This window comes from Equus caballus, chromosome 12, assembly GCF_041296265.1.
Source record: "Equus caballus isolate H_3958 breed thoroughbred chromosome 12, TB-T2T, whole genome shotgun sequence".
NCBI lineage: Eukaryota > Metazoa > Chordata > Mammalia > Perissodactyla > Equidae > Equus > Equus caballus.
The window spans coordinates 41,330,585-41,345,279 of record NC_091695.1 but is presented as its reverse complement, the minus strand read 5'-3'; the positions used below and the strand labels follow the sequence as shown (position 1 = coordinate 41,345,279).

The 14,695-nt window shown below is 57.4% G+C and overlaps 1 protein-coding gene across 4 annotated transcripts; it reads right to left on the bottom strand.

The window, feature by feature from the left end:
* Positions 1–1,300: 1,300 nt before the first annotated feature.
* Positions 1,301–14,229, bottom strand: NAA40 (N-alpha-acetyltransferase 40, NatD catalytic subunit). 4 transcript variants are annotated; one of them, XR_002811934.2, is made up of 9 exons: positions 13,984–14,163; positions 8,282–8,377; positions 7,301–7,353; positions 4,978–5,073; positions 4,749–4,907; positions 4,516–4,599; positions 3,998–4,075; positions 2,944–3,741; positions 1,301–2,355 (listed from the first exon to the last, which is right to left on the bottom strand). XR_002811934.2 is itself a non-coding variant. In XM_023654276.2 (8 exons), the coding sequence occupies exons 1-8, from the start codon at positions 13,987–13,989 to the stop codon at positions 3,600–3,602; spliced, it is 714 nt and encodes a 237-aa protein (XP_023510044.1). In that variant the 5' UTR covers positions 13,990–14,229; the 3' UTR covers positions 1,301–3,599. The 4 variants fall into 4 exon arrangements, 2 of the variants coding, with proteins under 2 accessions (XP_023510044.1, XP_070086176.1); XR_011424074.1 differs by lacking the exon at positions 13,984–14,163 and adding an exon at positions 13,366–13,424; XM_023654276.2 differs by having other exon boundaries at positions 1,301–3,741; positions 13,984–14,229.
* Positions 14,230–14,695: the final 466 nt, after the last annotated feature.

Genomic DNA, 14,695 nt, shown 5'->3' with positions numbered 1-14,695 from the left:
GTGGGCGCAGTCCCTGGCCAGCAGCATGACGGAAGGGCCCCACACCCTTCGCTTAGCTGGCGGCAAGGGGATGGCCATTCCAAGGAGCTGCTGCCTGGGATTAGAAGAGCCTTCAAGCAACAAAGAGCTGCGGGGGCAGAATTCCATCACAGGAGAGCTGTTGTACGTTCAGAGGAACACGCTCTCCCCTCCCGAGGCCTGTTATGTCTTTCTTCCTGCCTCCGCGACAAGAGCTGCACAGAGCATCGCCTGGGGGCTGAGGCCACAACATGCTGGCCCCCAAAGGACAGATCAACCTGTTCCTCTCTCCCCGGATCACTGCCCCACCAGAGCGCAAACACTCCGCGCGGCTCGGGCTCCACCTGGTCTCCAAGCAGGACCATGAGGCTGGCCCTCCAGTGTCCACAGGAAGTGCTTCTGAGCCCGAGCTCCCAGCCCACTTCCTGTGTCTCCTCCCAGTTCCCGCTGGGCCAGGACTGGCAGGAGTCCCGCCTGGGGGAGAAGCTGCACGGCTCCATCTGCCACACTCAAGGGGCTGAGCCTCCCCCAGCTCCTACCTTCCTGCCTGTCAGGCCTGACACAAGTTACCCTTCCTCCGAGCCTTTGTCTTTTTTCTTTTTTCTTAAGATTTTATTTTTCCTTTTTCTCCCCAAAGTCCTGCAGGACATAGTTGTATGTTCTAGTTGTGAGTGCCTCTGGTTGTGGCACGTGGGACGCTGCCTCAGCATGGCTTGATGAGCGGTGCCATGTCCACGCCCAGGATCCGAACCAACGAAACCCTGGGCCGCCAAAGCAGAGCGCACAAACTTGACCACTCGGCCACGGGGCCGGCCCCTGAGACTTTGTCTTTTGTGAGTGGCGGGAAGAGGGAGTTGGAGTCTTTTTAAGAGACAAAGAATATTCCGAGTAGCCCAATAGAGTAAAAGGGAGAAAATAAACACCGACATTCTCATCTACTCAACTCCCACACAAGCACACTGGGATTTACGTTTAACCGCAGATGTCAAATGTCACAACGCCTGGCTTGGGACTCTATCAAGGACGCAAAACAGGCACCCCTCAGAAGACCTTTGACCTCTACCCATGGCTTCTGGGAAGTGGTACACGCGTGCATTCGGCCTGGGTCCCACCTCTGGCTGCTCGCCCCAGACACCCTGAGGTTTTCTCAGGCCCGAGGCTTCCTGCACAGGAAGGGGCATGGGGCCTCCCAGGGTTTAGGCGCAACACTGGGGCAGTCAGGGGTGTCCTCTGGGACCATGCTGCTTATGGCAGCCCAGCATCAGGAAGCCCTGCCAGCAGCTGAACAAAGCATCTTTTATTTGTGACATACAAATACAACCAACACAAAAAGAGATCACTTTTTCCCTTTGATTCCAGTGATAACAAGTTGCTAAAGAAAAAATATATATATACCAAGAAAGAGTTTATCTTCAAACTTTCCTCTAAAAAAACCAAAAAGGGTTAAAAAGAACCATACACATGTCATAGACACATCTGACATCAACAAAAATAACCTGAAATAGGATGGATACAACTAGAAAAAAAAAATCTTAAAAAATATTTTAACATGCCCCAAACAAACAACAAACAAAAAAGCCTGGTACAAAAGGCCTTCTGTTTCTCAAACCAAGACCTGGGGGAAATGGAGAAAGAGTGATGTTTGCAAACTGACTGACACCGACAACACAGCCGACCTGTGTCTCAGGCGGCGCCTCCCGCCCCAGCCCCGCGCCCCTGGCAGGCCTGTGGGAAGGGCCGGCAGAAGCTGGCAAGCGGGGTGTGGGACCAAGGGCCCCAGTGCCAGGCATCCAATGACTGGAGAGACAGCATACACGGAACTCACCTTATGTTGGATTTACACTGAGGGTCCCTTTTGGTCCCCCTGAGGGGGAGGTATCAGAAATCCATGATATAAGACAATAAATACTTATCTTTCTGCATCCTCTGAGACAGAGGTCAGAGAAAACTCTTTCTAACATGCTTGTCATTCCATGGTTCTCAAACGCTCCCCTCGGAGCCAGCAGGCAGGGCAGAGGTCCTCTCCAAGGAGCGCCCGTCCCACTGGTGGCGGGGTCGAGCCTTGGGCGGAGGGCTGGGCTGGGCTGGGTGAGGGAGGCCGGGTGCACAGGCCCCCGCATGAGCAGGGAGCGGGGGAGAAGCGAGAACAGCTCTGGGGAGATCTGCCTGAGTCAGGGCAGAGGGTGGGGGGTGAGCAGACTCTGAGGTCAGAGGGACCAAGGCCCTCCAAGAGAGCAATTTCATGAAGGCTGGAACCTTTAAGACACTCCCTAAAGCAGAGCTCAAGGGGAGGCGCTGAGTGCTTTTTCCTGGGTAAGGATTTGGTCATTTTCTTCCCTGGAAAGGGAACAAAGGCGAGTGTGAGCTCTGCGCCCGCACACCCTCTCTATCCCAGAGAAGAGGAGGGCGTGCTCGTCCCAGCTCCAGCCCGCTACCGCAGGGTGATCCCAGAGAGAGAAAAGCAGCTGAGTCGGCCCCAAGAGGCGTTCCTGCTGCACCCTGAGCTGCGGGAGGGCAGCGGCACTAGCGCCTCACTGAGGCGGCAAGGGGCAGGGGGAGCGCAGGCAGAGCAGCCTGCTGCTGGCTGGGGCTCTCTGAGGAGCGGGGTGGTGTGGAGAGGGGTGCCCCACGCTCAGACAGCTATCAGCACCAAGACAGAGAGGAAATGGCCTTCAGTGAGCCGGGAACGAGGGGTCCTTCTGGGGGAAGACGAGGGCTCCCTGATGTTATCCCCCTTGGGAGTAAGAACAGAGGTATCTGGGGTGGGGGAGAGTGGCGCGGGGCGATGGAGAGAAACAGGCAGGACCTCTGCTTTCTGCTATGCCTGAAAACCTCGAGTCACCGCCAGGAGATCCAGAGGTGAAGCTTAGAATGCAGCGAAGTCCAAAAGCCCAGAGAAGCAACCGTCCCCACAGCGGGCCCCACCTGCCGCCCTGCTCCTGGTCCTCTCGGCCCCTCACTGCGTGATGGAGAGAGCCCTCGTCCCGCAGTCGGCTGGTCCCCTGGGAGACTCCACTCTGTGGCTGCAGAGAAGCACAGCCAGAAGGAGCGCCCTCACTTCCCCGTGTCGTGGCACAGAAGACCTGCCCACGGTCTCCATCGGAGCATTCCGTCCACAAAGCGAGTATCTCCGAAGCCTCTCTACGCCCAGATCTTACACTGAGTCCGTTTCTCTTTGGGGACCAGCCAGACCCCGACCCAGAGCTCCAGGACTTTCATAAAGGTGGCTATAAACACTCCATTTGTCCAAGTGTGTGCAAGTGTGGGTGCTTGTCAGCAATCCAGCTGCAGAGAAGTCGGGGAACCTTACGCTCAAGGGCGCAAGAGCCGAGACAGAAGGCAGGCACCGTGCAAGGACGTGCGCCTCCTCAGCATCCTCTCCTCTCTGCTCCCTCCCGGCGCTCTGCTCTTCTAGGAGAGGGGGAGGGGCAGCTCGGACCACTCCTCCCCAGGGCTCTGTGCTCTCAGGGCGCAGCCTGGCATGTGCAGGGCTGAGGAGGCCACAGCTCTGAGGGCACCTGGCAAGTGGCGTGAGACTGGGGAGAGAACAGGCCTTGGAGAGGGCGTTCTGGCTTGGGAGTTCAGTGGCAGCAGCCGCCACAGTGCCCGCCCGCATGTGAGTGCTGGCTGTCCCCAAACTTGGTCCTCCGGCTCAGGATCTCATAGGAGCAGTCCTCCCCACAGCAACCGGACATGCTCGGGGAAGAGTCGTCGATCTCAAATCTGCAAGGCAGGCAGGGAAGGGCTGGCTGCAGGGAGCTGCCTGCCCTCCTCCCCAGCCCGAGGACTCTTCCACCAACCACACACACGAGACCCCTACGAGCGAGGGCACAGGGACAGGGCATGCCGTCTCACCAAGCCCCTCCCCATGGACCACTGCACGGGGCGCTCAGGCAGAGGATGAAGGGGGCCAGGGCAAAGGCACTGGGGCAGGCACCCCCACCACCCAGAGCGCCCCAGCCCAGGCCCAGCTCCTTACTGCAGCGCTTCTCTGAAGAACTGATAGGCGCCATGATTGTGCTTAAATACTGTTAACATAACTTTCTTCATCTGTGTGCTGAGAAGAAAGCAGAGAGAACACCTTCTAGAAGGAGACCCGATGCGAAGTGACGCCTCCGCTCTCGTGCCTGCCTGCTGTCTCCCACCTGCTCCTGAGCCGCACTCCTGGGCCCCAACTGAAGCCTCGGTCTTGGGTGTGACCACCCCCAGCGCCTCCCTCACCGCACGACCTGAGGCACCCCCCCAACTGGCTTCTCCTCCCCCTCCTCCTCTCTGTACCCCACCACTCAGGCTAGAGCAGGAGCTCAGATGGGCTCACTCCACTGGCCCAAATATAAACTGGAGTCTCAGCAGGACAGGGAGTATCTCACTGAGACGGTCCTAGACGCCTTTCTTCCCAAACACTCTTATGAGCCTCATCCTCCAAGGAGCCTCAAAGAAGAGCAGAGGCCACAGAGGCAGCTGCTGCGACCCGGGCGACATCTGGGGTGACCTTACCTATTGGCCATGAGCTGCAGGATCTGGATGAGGAACTTGCCCAGGCCTTTCCGCCGCACCTTGCTTTCCAGCTGCACCTCGTAGCTGGGTGGAGACAGCAGGCAGGTGAGCGCGGAGGCCGCGGGCCCTGGCAGCCGCAGACCCAGACAGGCACTGTGGACCCTGCCACCAGCTGGGGTGCCCAGAGCAGCACGTGCCCCCACTCGGCTGCACCCCCCTGCTGGGGCTCCTACCAGTACAAGACTTCGTCCCCACACTCCACGTCGAACCGGAAGTGAGAAAAGGCCACAGGGACGGAACTGCTTTCCCAGGCAATGAGGTACCAGGCTCGGTCGTCCGTCATCTCCTCGCGTTTCTCTCGGTCCTTCCAGCCCCACTCGCTCTGCTCATACCTGGGGACGTGGGGGCAGTCAGGGCGGGGCGCTCGGGGGTGAGGAGGGCTCCCCCGGCCAGCGAGCTTACATAGTCTGCATGTTGGTCTTGGTCAGGTCAAAGGCCCAGTCCACAGTGGCCGGCTCCAGTCCCGACACTCGCTTACACTCAATGGACACGTTTAACCTGCGGAGAGGAAAGGAGGCGTCTGGCGCCGGCTCCCGCCCGGCACTGCCCACTGCCCTCAGAGCCTGCCGTGAGGCTCGCCCGGCCTCAGCTAAGCCACAGAGAACAGCAAGCCAAGCCTTGTCCTCCCGGATGTGACTCCAGAAGGCGCCTGTGAAGGAGCCAAGGCTTTCGGACCGAGATTAACAACTGTCATCACCACCCGCCACCCTGACCTCAGGCCCACTTCCTGCCTCCCCTGCTCGCCTTATCAGACTCAGCACTTTGTCAGCTCCTGTCCCTCTCTGCCACCTCTTTGCTCTCTCCACCCTCTCTTCTGTTCTTTGTAATAAACACTCTTGTCTTCTCTGTTCCCTTAGTTCCGGCCCTTTGGCATTTTCCCTGTCGCTTTAATTTTGGCACTGGCTCCTTCCTGGGCTCCCACAGGACTCTTCCTTCTTATCCACCAATCTCACCTTTGAAGGTGGCTGGGTGACCTCAGGCCCTTCAAGAGGACTACGGCCCACACCCCGTGAGGAGCCCCGCCTGCCGCTTCCTCTGAGGACCCAGAGGGTGCTCACAGCTGATCAAAGAGGGTGGCCCAGGGTCCAACCCCACGCTGTTGTCCTAAACTAACACAAGCTGAAGGCATTAAGGGATCTCAATCTGCTATCTACTGCTAAATGAAATTGAAGTAAATCACTTAAATTTGTTGGCCATGACCCCTCAGAGGACACTCCCGCTGGAATCCGCGTCCCCTCTGCTGACTGGCACGTCGTGTGAGCGCTCCATGTGCTCAGCCTAGTAAACTCGGAACTTCCTGGCTCTGAAGTCTTCCTTTCTTTGTAAGTACTGACCATGTGGTAGTCAGAAACCCCCAAACACAGCACTGCATCCGTCTTAGCTTTATATTTTCCAAAGGCGGTCTGCAGGTATACATTCTCTGCTAATCTGAGTTCTTTAGTACATGAAAAGAGGATCAGACACAGAAATCACACAAAATTCCAGGCACCAAAGGAGCCCAGCGTCAGCTGGCAATGACTGCTTCAGAGCCGCTCCATATTTTTGGAAGTCAGCAGAAATGTGGAATATGGAACACTGAGACACATCACAGGAAGGGATCTCAAAACTATGTCAGAGGACTTCCCAGCAGTTGAGTGACAAAGCTACCAGACGGACTGTAACGCACCTGATCACAGACAGGAGCGAGAAGACGTTACTGTGACATCATGAAATTCAGACAGAGCCACGCAAGGCAAAGACAGTGTCACCTACAAAGTCTGCTTCATATTCGCATTTATCTATTTGCTTCATCAAGATACTCATACCAGCCGCTCCTTACAGAACTGGACGTATTCTCCTTCCTCCTGAACCCACCCCGGGAGTCTGGCACCGTCACTCCGTTTCACAGACACACAGCGAGGCCTGAGCGGTGTGAGTGACTCGTCCGAAGGTAGTTAATAACAGGCGCAGTTTCAATTCAGACCCGCAGCTGTGATTCTCTAAGACAATCGCTCCTGTTTTTCCCTAAGCCAACAGCATCTCTGTCAGGTTATGCTTCCTATTTTATAAACCAAAAAGACAGACAGGGAAGGGGGCCTTTAATCCAGATTCCATAGGAAACTGGATTAGTAATAAAAACTGTAGTAGCAACAGCTAACACTGATCCAGCCTGCAGTCTGCTCCAGGCACTCACGCTTCACATCTAATCCTCCTGACGACTCCATGAGGAAGGTACTATTATTATATCCGCTTCTGACTAGAAAATTGACGCACAGAGAGGTTAAGTAATGTGTCCATGGTCACACAGCCAGCAAGTGGCTTTTAACAATTATACTATACACTCAAGGAAAGAGCAGTGGATTGGGAATTAAGAGCCCCCTGAACTGCCAGGGAGAAACTCTGTAAGCTCAGAAATCTCCTTCAATCTCTCTGAGCCTCAGTGTCTCCCTGTATAAAACAGGAATCCGCCTAGATGGTTTTCCAAGTTTGTTTTAGCTCTCTGATTCTTCGTCTGGAGAGAATACCAAGTTCTAATGAGCTATTGTCTGAGCACGTGCACGCTTTGCTCACTCGTGGACTCCTCTGTCACCCTAACCGGGGGATTTTATATCAAGAGGGCACCACCCATAGTTTCTGCTTTCTCGTAAGAGAAACAACCAGGACACCTGGGCCTGAAGAGGCCTGCCCTGGGAGGGGAGCTCCTAAAGACTCGAGGAGCAGAGAGCCGGGGATGTGGGACGCTCACCCATTGCGGTCGTACTTCTTGAACACCGGGAAAGCCTCCAGAGGGTCTCCGAGCTGTGGAGGGAGAACAGGGTGGCACACACGCAGGCACTCGCAGGCTCTGCCCCAGGCGCGACATGGGGCGCACCCACGTCGGGGCCTCGCTCTGGGCCATGAGCAGCCCTTCCATGGACCCTCCCCCTGCCTCAGCTCCGACATCACGGCAGGAGGGAGGCCCAGGACAGCAAAGTGAGCTCCATCGACAAAGGAAGAAGAGGCTTTACCAGCCTCACAGTAATGCCGGCCTGGGGCACGAAACCTGCTCACGCTCACCACCCAGGGAAGAAGCGAGGACCCACAAGCCACCTGCACATTTCTAGGAAACCCCAACCAACCTCACTGGTCAAACCCTAAACGGAACCACCACGTCCCTGAGCCACATCCTCATAAATCTGGACTGTTTACTGAGTGGGCTAAAAGAATAACAAAAAATGGGACATGGAATGGGGTCAGAAAGGACGACCAGAATCTCTCCAGTCCAGTTTGAAAGCCAGTCCCACTCCCAGCTGGGCCACGTGGTGCTCAAATTCACGGCTACTCTTCCCCTGACTGTGGCCCCCTGCCACCGGGCTGCCGCATCCTCCTGGCCCCAGCGCCACCTCTGGTACTTCTCGGGCAGCCAATAAAAGTTTGAAGGAAGGAAGCGTACCACCTTTCATGAGGGAGGTCTCCTCCCCAGCAGGCAAAATCCTAACAGAAACATCTCCACACCCGCTTCTACTGGTCAGGAAGGAGACCACAGAGAGATGTGAATCCACTCTTCCCCCAGCCTGGGCCCCAGCAACTCTGGGCTGGGCTGGGCGCATTTCCCTCGGGAGCAAGGAGGCAGCGGAGCGTGGGTGGGTAGTAACACAACTCCGCCACAGGGTGGCGCCAAAAGAAGTCAAATCAGAGCCCAAGCTGAGGCTCCAGGAGGAAGGGTCTGCAAGGAGGGGAGAGTCACCCTGTTGGCAGCGTCCACTTTGGCACAGACGGCATCCATGGCTGCTCGTTCTTCCAACCGCTTCTGCTTCTTCTCCTTGGCTTTGCTCGACTTCCTCTGCAAGAGGGAAAAGCAAAGCTGGCTGGAAGGGCTGAGGCCAGACCCAACTTTCCCTCTGAGGAACCGAATGGTCAGTCCCCTGCATCCCCAGCCTGGCCTCAGCGGCAGGAACTTCCAATCGTGGCTGCTGCACCCTTGAGGGGTGGGAAAGACCCAAGCGTTTTCCAGTCCTGAGGCCATGCGAGCATCACTAGAAGGGAGAGCACTGACCCTCAGACCACCGAGTCACTGTGAGGACCCAGCAAGAGCACGTGACAATGCCTGTGGCAGAGCCAGGCCCCCAGCAGGTGCCTAAGGAATATTCACACATCCCTTCCCTCCTAAGGAGGGAACAACTAGTTTTAGACACATTCAGGGCAGGTTTCAGGGAAGAGCTGGCATCTGAGGTAGCCACTGACAGCTGTTCCTAAGTATAAGCTTATTCAAAGCCTTTTCAGTGTCTCCCAGCCTCCGGAGACAAACATCTGGGCTGGGGGCAGCCCCTCTGGGAGCTGGGTCCCCTTTCTGGCCTAGGGAGAGGGAGCTGCTCCCCAGAAGCGCTGCTCAGCCAAGGCCAGTGAGTGGCAGGCACGTCACGCATCTAGGAGCAACAAGGGAAGAGTGAAGGGCCCCAGGGGTTCACCTGGGGACACAGGCCATGCTGACACGTGGTCAGCAAGGCCACGTTGCAGGGCACACAGGCAGCAGAGGAGGAGCAAACAGAGGCTGTCCTTGCACAGTGGGGCCAGCAGCAAACCGCCCACAACCACATAGAGCAGATCCTATTGGGAGGCCCATGTGGGGCTCTCGCAGGCGTGAACGGACCCTCTTGTAAAAGGCTGGGAACAGGGAAAAGAGCCAGGGCTGGAGCCTGACGGCCCGCAGCCACAGCCTTTCTTTGCTCCTCAGGCCCTGCGGGTCCCTGGGCAGGACACAGACCTTCTCTGACCTCCTCTCCTGCTCAGTTGCCCCGGGCCCTTACTACCTTAGAGGGAGAAAGCCCAGGAGGGTCAATACCGCACATGCTCACTAAAGGGCAGTTCCCATTCTCAACTCCCAGGAGGACCAGGGCAGCACCCGCACCGGGACGTGCTCGCCCACCCAGCCCAAGTCCAGAAGGCATCCCAAAGGCACTGGTGGGACGGCTCTGATTTTTACGAACTGCAGGCCTCTGTGAGCCCACCCCGCAAGCCCTGAGCTCACCAGAGAGGTCTCACTACCTCCACTCACACCTCAGTCAGACACTGGCTGGCCCCAAGGACGGGTGAGCGGAGAAACCAGCTGCTGGGAAAGTCACTCACGGTGAATTCTGCCCTTGGCCCCCAAGGAATGGCACTGCTCAAGTCCTCCTCTCCAAGCAGGCAGGAGGCAAGAGCGCAGAGACACCAGGAACTCACAGGGATCTCTCTTCTGGGTAAGAACTCGCCCACTGCCAGCTACTCACCACCCGCAGGCTGTGCTCGAGCCAGGCTAGAGCACATCCCTTGCCTAGAGGAGGACCAAACACTAAAGAACAGAGCACTTCATCACGCTGGGACCGGGGCCAGCGTCCGCCTGCCTACCACACAGAGGTTTCGGGGCATCCATCTTTTTCTCTGGGAATCTGGATTTCAAGACAACACTGATACACTCAGCTTACAAAGTACTTTCACAAACATCATCTGGTTCCATTCTCGGGGCAAAAACCATCACCTCCCTTTACACGTAAGGAAACTGAGGCTCAAAGAGACGCCAGGGCTCGTTGAGAATTCCCTGGAGAGGAAACGGGAGAGGGGAGACTCAGTCCCAGGGGCTGGGCCACAGACCCAGGGTTTGTTCCACCAGCCACGCTGTCTCCCGCTTGAGCCCGGCCAAGATCAGGCCTGGGGCCTCAGAGCCCTCAGGCAGCCACTCGGCAATGCATTTCTCATTACCCTTCTTACCCACTTTGGCAGTGGCTGATACGACACGCCAACACAGCACCACCCCTGCCCTACCTCCACACTGAGGCAGGGGTGACGAACAGGGAAAGCCAAGGCGAGAGGTCCCCAGGGCCGTGCCACGGGGCAGAAAAAGCACGAGTTGTGGCATTGATCAGGCCAGGCCAGTGCTCCTCCTGCCACACTCCCTGCATGACTTGTGAGAGGAACTCCATCTCCAGGAGAACGGGGACGCAAACGCTGACCTCAGAGAACAGCTAGGAGGAGAGGACAGAGGCCAGCACACCTTTGCAGTAGAGGCCCCTTCCTCCGGCCTGCGTGCCAGCTCTCTCCAGCACGGTACAGAGCTGGAGGGTCAAAGGTGCTGGGAGGAAAGCGTGCCTCCCGGGACCCAGGCAGCCCTGCACCGTGGGATCCCTCCACAGCATCTCTTTTCTAAGCACAAGCAGCTGGAGGGCCAAGCCCGGGCCTCCCAGAGATGCATGGGCTCACTCACGCGAAGGGACAGGCAAGCCAGGCGATGCTCAGAGTGAGGCTTCGGGCTGCCATGGCCAGAGCCCGCCGATAATGAAAGAGCCCGGGAGCCCCACGGCCTGTGCCCGGGTCCGAGGAGGCTGCTTTGGGCTGGCAGACTGGCTCTCCCTCAACCCCGCACGCTCTAGGACAAGTGGGCGCCCAGTGTTCCAATTAGCTCTGCCCTGCCTTGTGGAGGTAAGGCGATTCTGCAGGGACCCAGGAAAATTCTCCTAATTAAATGGGAAATAAGCACAGTGAACAGGAAAGCTCATTGTGGTTAAGTGTCTTTCCCAAGGGAGCTTTATATGATAAAAGAGTGTGGGATTTTGAGTCAAGAGATCTGTGTTGGATTCTCAGCTCTTCTACTTAATAGCTGTGTGACTTTGAGCAAATCATTTAATCTCTTTTCAGCAAGTTACTCAGTTTCTCGGAACCTCAATTTCCTCATCCTTAAAATGGGGCTAATGATGCCTCCATGTCGCAGGACTGTCGTGAGGACGAAATGATACACTCTAAGAGATAGAAAAGTTCTTCGCAGCAGGGACTTCTCTTTACAAGGGCCCGCTAGGGTCAGACAGCCTGCCAGCACTTCAACAAGGATGACTTATTTCAATCTTTACAGTAACCCAGCAAAGTATGTGCGCCCACTTCTTTGATGAGAAAACTGAGGTTACACAGCTTTCAGGGTCACAGAGCCAGGGAAGAGAATTCTCAGAGGCCTTCCCACGACCCTCCCTCTGCTCCCAGCAGACTGCAGACGCCCTGAGACAGAGGTCACGTCTGCTTTATGCGCCAGTGTATACCTAGTGCTCAGCAAACAGGAGGCACTCGGGCTCTCCCTGCCAAATGGGTCATCCCAGATTCAAACCCAGGCCTCAACCCTAAAGACCATGCTCCTTCCAGGACGTCAACTACATTTACACAGCACTTGTCATGAAGAAATGTGACAGAAATGTCGTTTTCACATGCAGCTGTCACACCCCTCCCCTTCCTATTCCTACGGCAGTTCTAAGACAGCTAGGGGTCACACAGAGAAATCAGGAAACACAAACCACCCAGATGGGGGCAGGAGGCACCTTTCAGAAAAGGGGTAGGCATCCCCCAGATTTGCAGGTTCAACGCCTCCAACCCACAAACTCCCCAGGATCCTAAAAGAACCTCTGTTTTTGGCGAACGCAGATAGAGAACTAAATTCTAACTCTAAAAGACAACACCCATGTAGCAGGAAGGGCGCAAGAACTGTGAGAAGAACGGGGCTCCAGCGAGGCCGCTCTCTCAGCCTGGGGCCAGGCTGTCAAATGCAGCAGGGCCCTCGCTGGAGGGCGGCCACTGTGATGACCTTCCTGACGCCAAAGCGGGGCGCCCAAGGCTCCCACCCATGAAGAATGAGGTTAATGAGAGGGGTTCAGGGAGAAAAACTCAAGCGTCTGCTTTGCAGCGAGTTTCAGGCCAGAAGAGACAAGGTGGGGGCCGTTCCGAGAAACACATCTGTAAAGTATGAGTAATAAGATTGGGGCCCTAAAGGAAGCAAGGATGGCAGTATCTCTGAGGCCTGCTGCTTCGACTCGACCAATGAGGAAGTGTGGAGCCAGACTGGCATGTTAGGCTGCTTGTTTTCACTCTGCCTGCAGTGGCTGGTGCTGGGCAGACACTTACCCAGAGATACCGCAGACACAGGTTTCATTTAGTTTCAACAAGAGCTGGGGTCTGGGCCCTTTCACCAAAATCTAGGTTAAATACGCCTCGGGTCTCTAGACTCGCTTTGCTCCCTATGAAGCATGTAGCATCCCAAATTCCTGCTGAAACAGGGTGACTGTGTTTTGACACGGATTACATAAAGTACTTTGATATGGATGAGACCACTATTTCTGTCTAACAAGTTGATTCGTTCAGTCAATAACTATTTGAGTGAGAGGAAAAAAAAATCTAGGTTAATAACAGTAGGGACAAACCCAATGGGTTAAAAATAGCACAAATCCATTTTAGATAACTAAAGGCTGAGAATAGAAGCAAAAATAACAGCCACTATTTCAGAGGCCCCTATTCGGCTATCCACATCCACTATCTCATTGGATCCTCACATCTATCCTAAGGGGGAGGTGTCATCAGCCTCCTCACACAGAGGAGGAAATTCAAATTCAGAAAGGCCAGCCAGCGAAGATGAGGCTGGAGCTGATCTATCCAGCTCCAAAGTTAGGCTCCCCAAAGGCAGTGGAAATTCCACGGAAAAACTAATATACACAATACCGGAGGGGAGGGGGAGGGCCAGTTCCATTTTTAGGAGAGTGGCTGATGCTACTCTAATTGGGACTTAGGAGGGTGAACTCACAGGAACATGTGAACGACTTCTGCCCAATCCTCTATCAGCACATGCCAGAGAAGGGCACAAAACGCACCACCAGGCGGCCTGGCACAGAACAGGTGGTCACCACCCACCAGCGGCTGGGGCCGTCACCAGTGGCCTCCCCATCAGCGCCCCGCTCCCCCTCTGCACAGCTTCCCCACGCAAAGCCACCTGTAGTGCTGAGACCACGAAGCACCCCAGTAACAACGAGAACCACTTGCTCGCACCTAGGAGGCCGTGAAGGCCGGCCTCTGCTGGAAGGGAAGAGGATGTTTCAGGAGCAGGAGGAACCTGGAGGAGAGGTTTCGAAAGAGAGGAGGGGAACTGGCTTCGCTGAGAATCCGAGTAGCGGGAAGCGCGGCGGCCGGGGATCCGGGAGACCCGAGTCGGGGCCGGCCCCCCGTCACCGCCAGCGTGACCTTGGCTGGGGGCCTTCTTTCCTCTGGGCCTCAGCTCCCTCCACGCCAGGCCTGGCCCCTGACGTGGGAAGCCCCAAAGCCGGTGACAGCTAGGGGACAGGGGACCCCTGGGGATGGGGGGATATCCCAGGGCCTGCGGGGAGGCCAAGAGGGTAACAGGTCCCCCAGGAAAGCAGGGCGGGCGCGACGCGGGGGCCCCCGAGGGGGTGGGGCCCGGAGAAGGGGTCTCTCCGGGGATTCCCGGGCTGGGCCAGGCGTGGGGACCCTTAAATGGGGGAGTGGGGTCATGTGGGGGCTGGGGGTCACGTGAGGCCGGAGGGGGTCGGAGTCACGTGAGAGGGGCTTCAGGGAACAATGGGGGCGCAGGGGGCGAGGGGAGCGGGGAGCGCTCCCGGCCCTCGCGTCTCCTCTCCCCGCCTCACTCACCCCCATGGCGGCAGCGGCGGTAGCGGCCCTCGACTCCTCCTTCCCACACTTGCCGGCGGGGAGGCGGCAACGGCGGCGGCGGCGGCGGAGGCGACACCAGAGCGGCGGCGGGCCCCGCAGCGCGCATGCGCCTCGCGGGCTCCCCCGCGCGCCCCGGCGGGCACCGCGCCGGCGCAGAGCCCGGAGGAGAGGGCGGGCGGGGCGGGCGTGCAGGTGGAGGGCCCGGGGGGCGGGCCGAGGGTCTCGCCCGCGAAAGGGGCGGGAGGCGGCGCCGAGCGGCGTCGCGCTGGGGATGACGTATGCCCGGCCCCGCCCCTCCTCGCCGGGCTGTGTCTGTTGCTATGGCAACGGCCGCGCTCGCCCGGGGCCCCGCGCCTCCGGGTCGCCGGGTGGGTGGCAGCGCCCGCCGGGCGTCCCGCCTCTCCCCGCCCGCCCGAGCGGCCCGCGGAGCAGTCACCTTCACAGACGGCCAAATGCGTCCCCTCTGAGACGCCAGCCCCTCCTGCAGCCCTCGGGCACGGAAGTCTTTGGAAACGCTCCCACCCTCTGGACCTTGAACTCCAGGAATTCCTTTTCTAACCAGAGTCCCGTTGTCCGTTCATCCATCCTCTACCCATTCATTCACCCTTCATTCATTAGCTCTCCCCGTCAAAATTTACTGGCACCTGCGCTGCGCTGAGCCCAGGGGGCACAGAGAAGAGCAAGGTGCAGC

Excerpts from the sequence above, each read along its gene's own strand:
- NAA40 (XM_023654276.2), bottom strand. Across the intron at positions 7,354-8,281 it reads AAGTGGACGCTGCCAACAGG|CTCGGAGACCCTCTGGAGGC; the intron begins GTGACTCTCCCC and ends CTCCCTCCACAG. Across the intron at positions 4,076-4,515 it reads CTGCAGCTCATGGCCAATAG|CACACAGATGAAGAAAGTTA; the intron begins GTAAGGTCACCC and ends CTTTCTTCTCAG.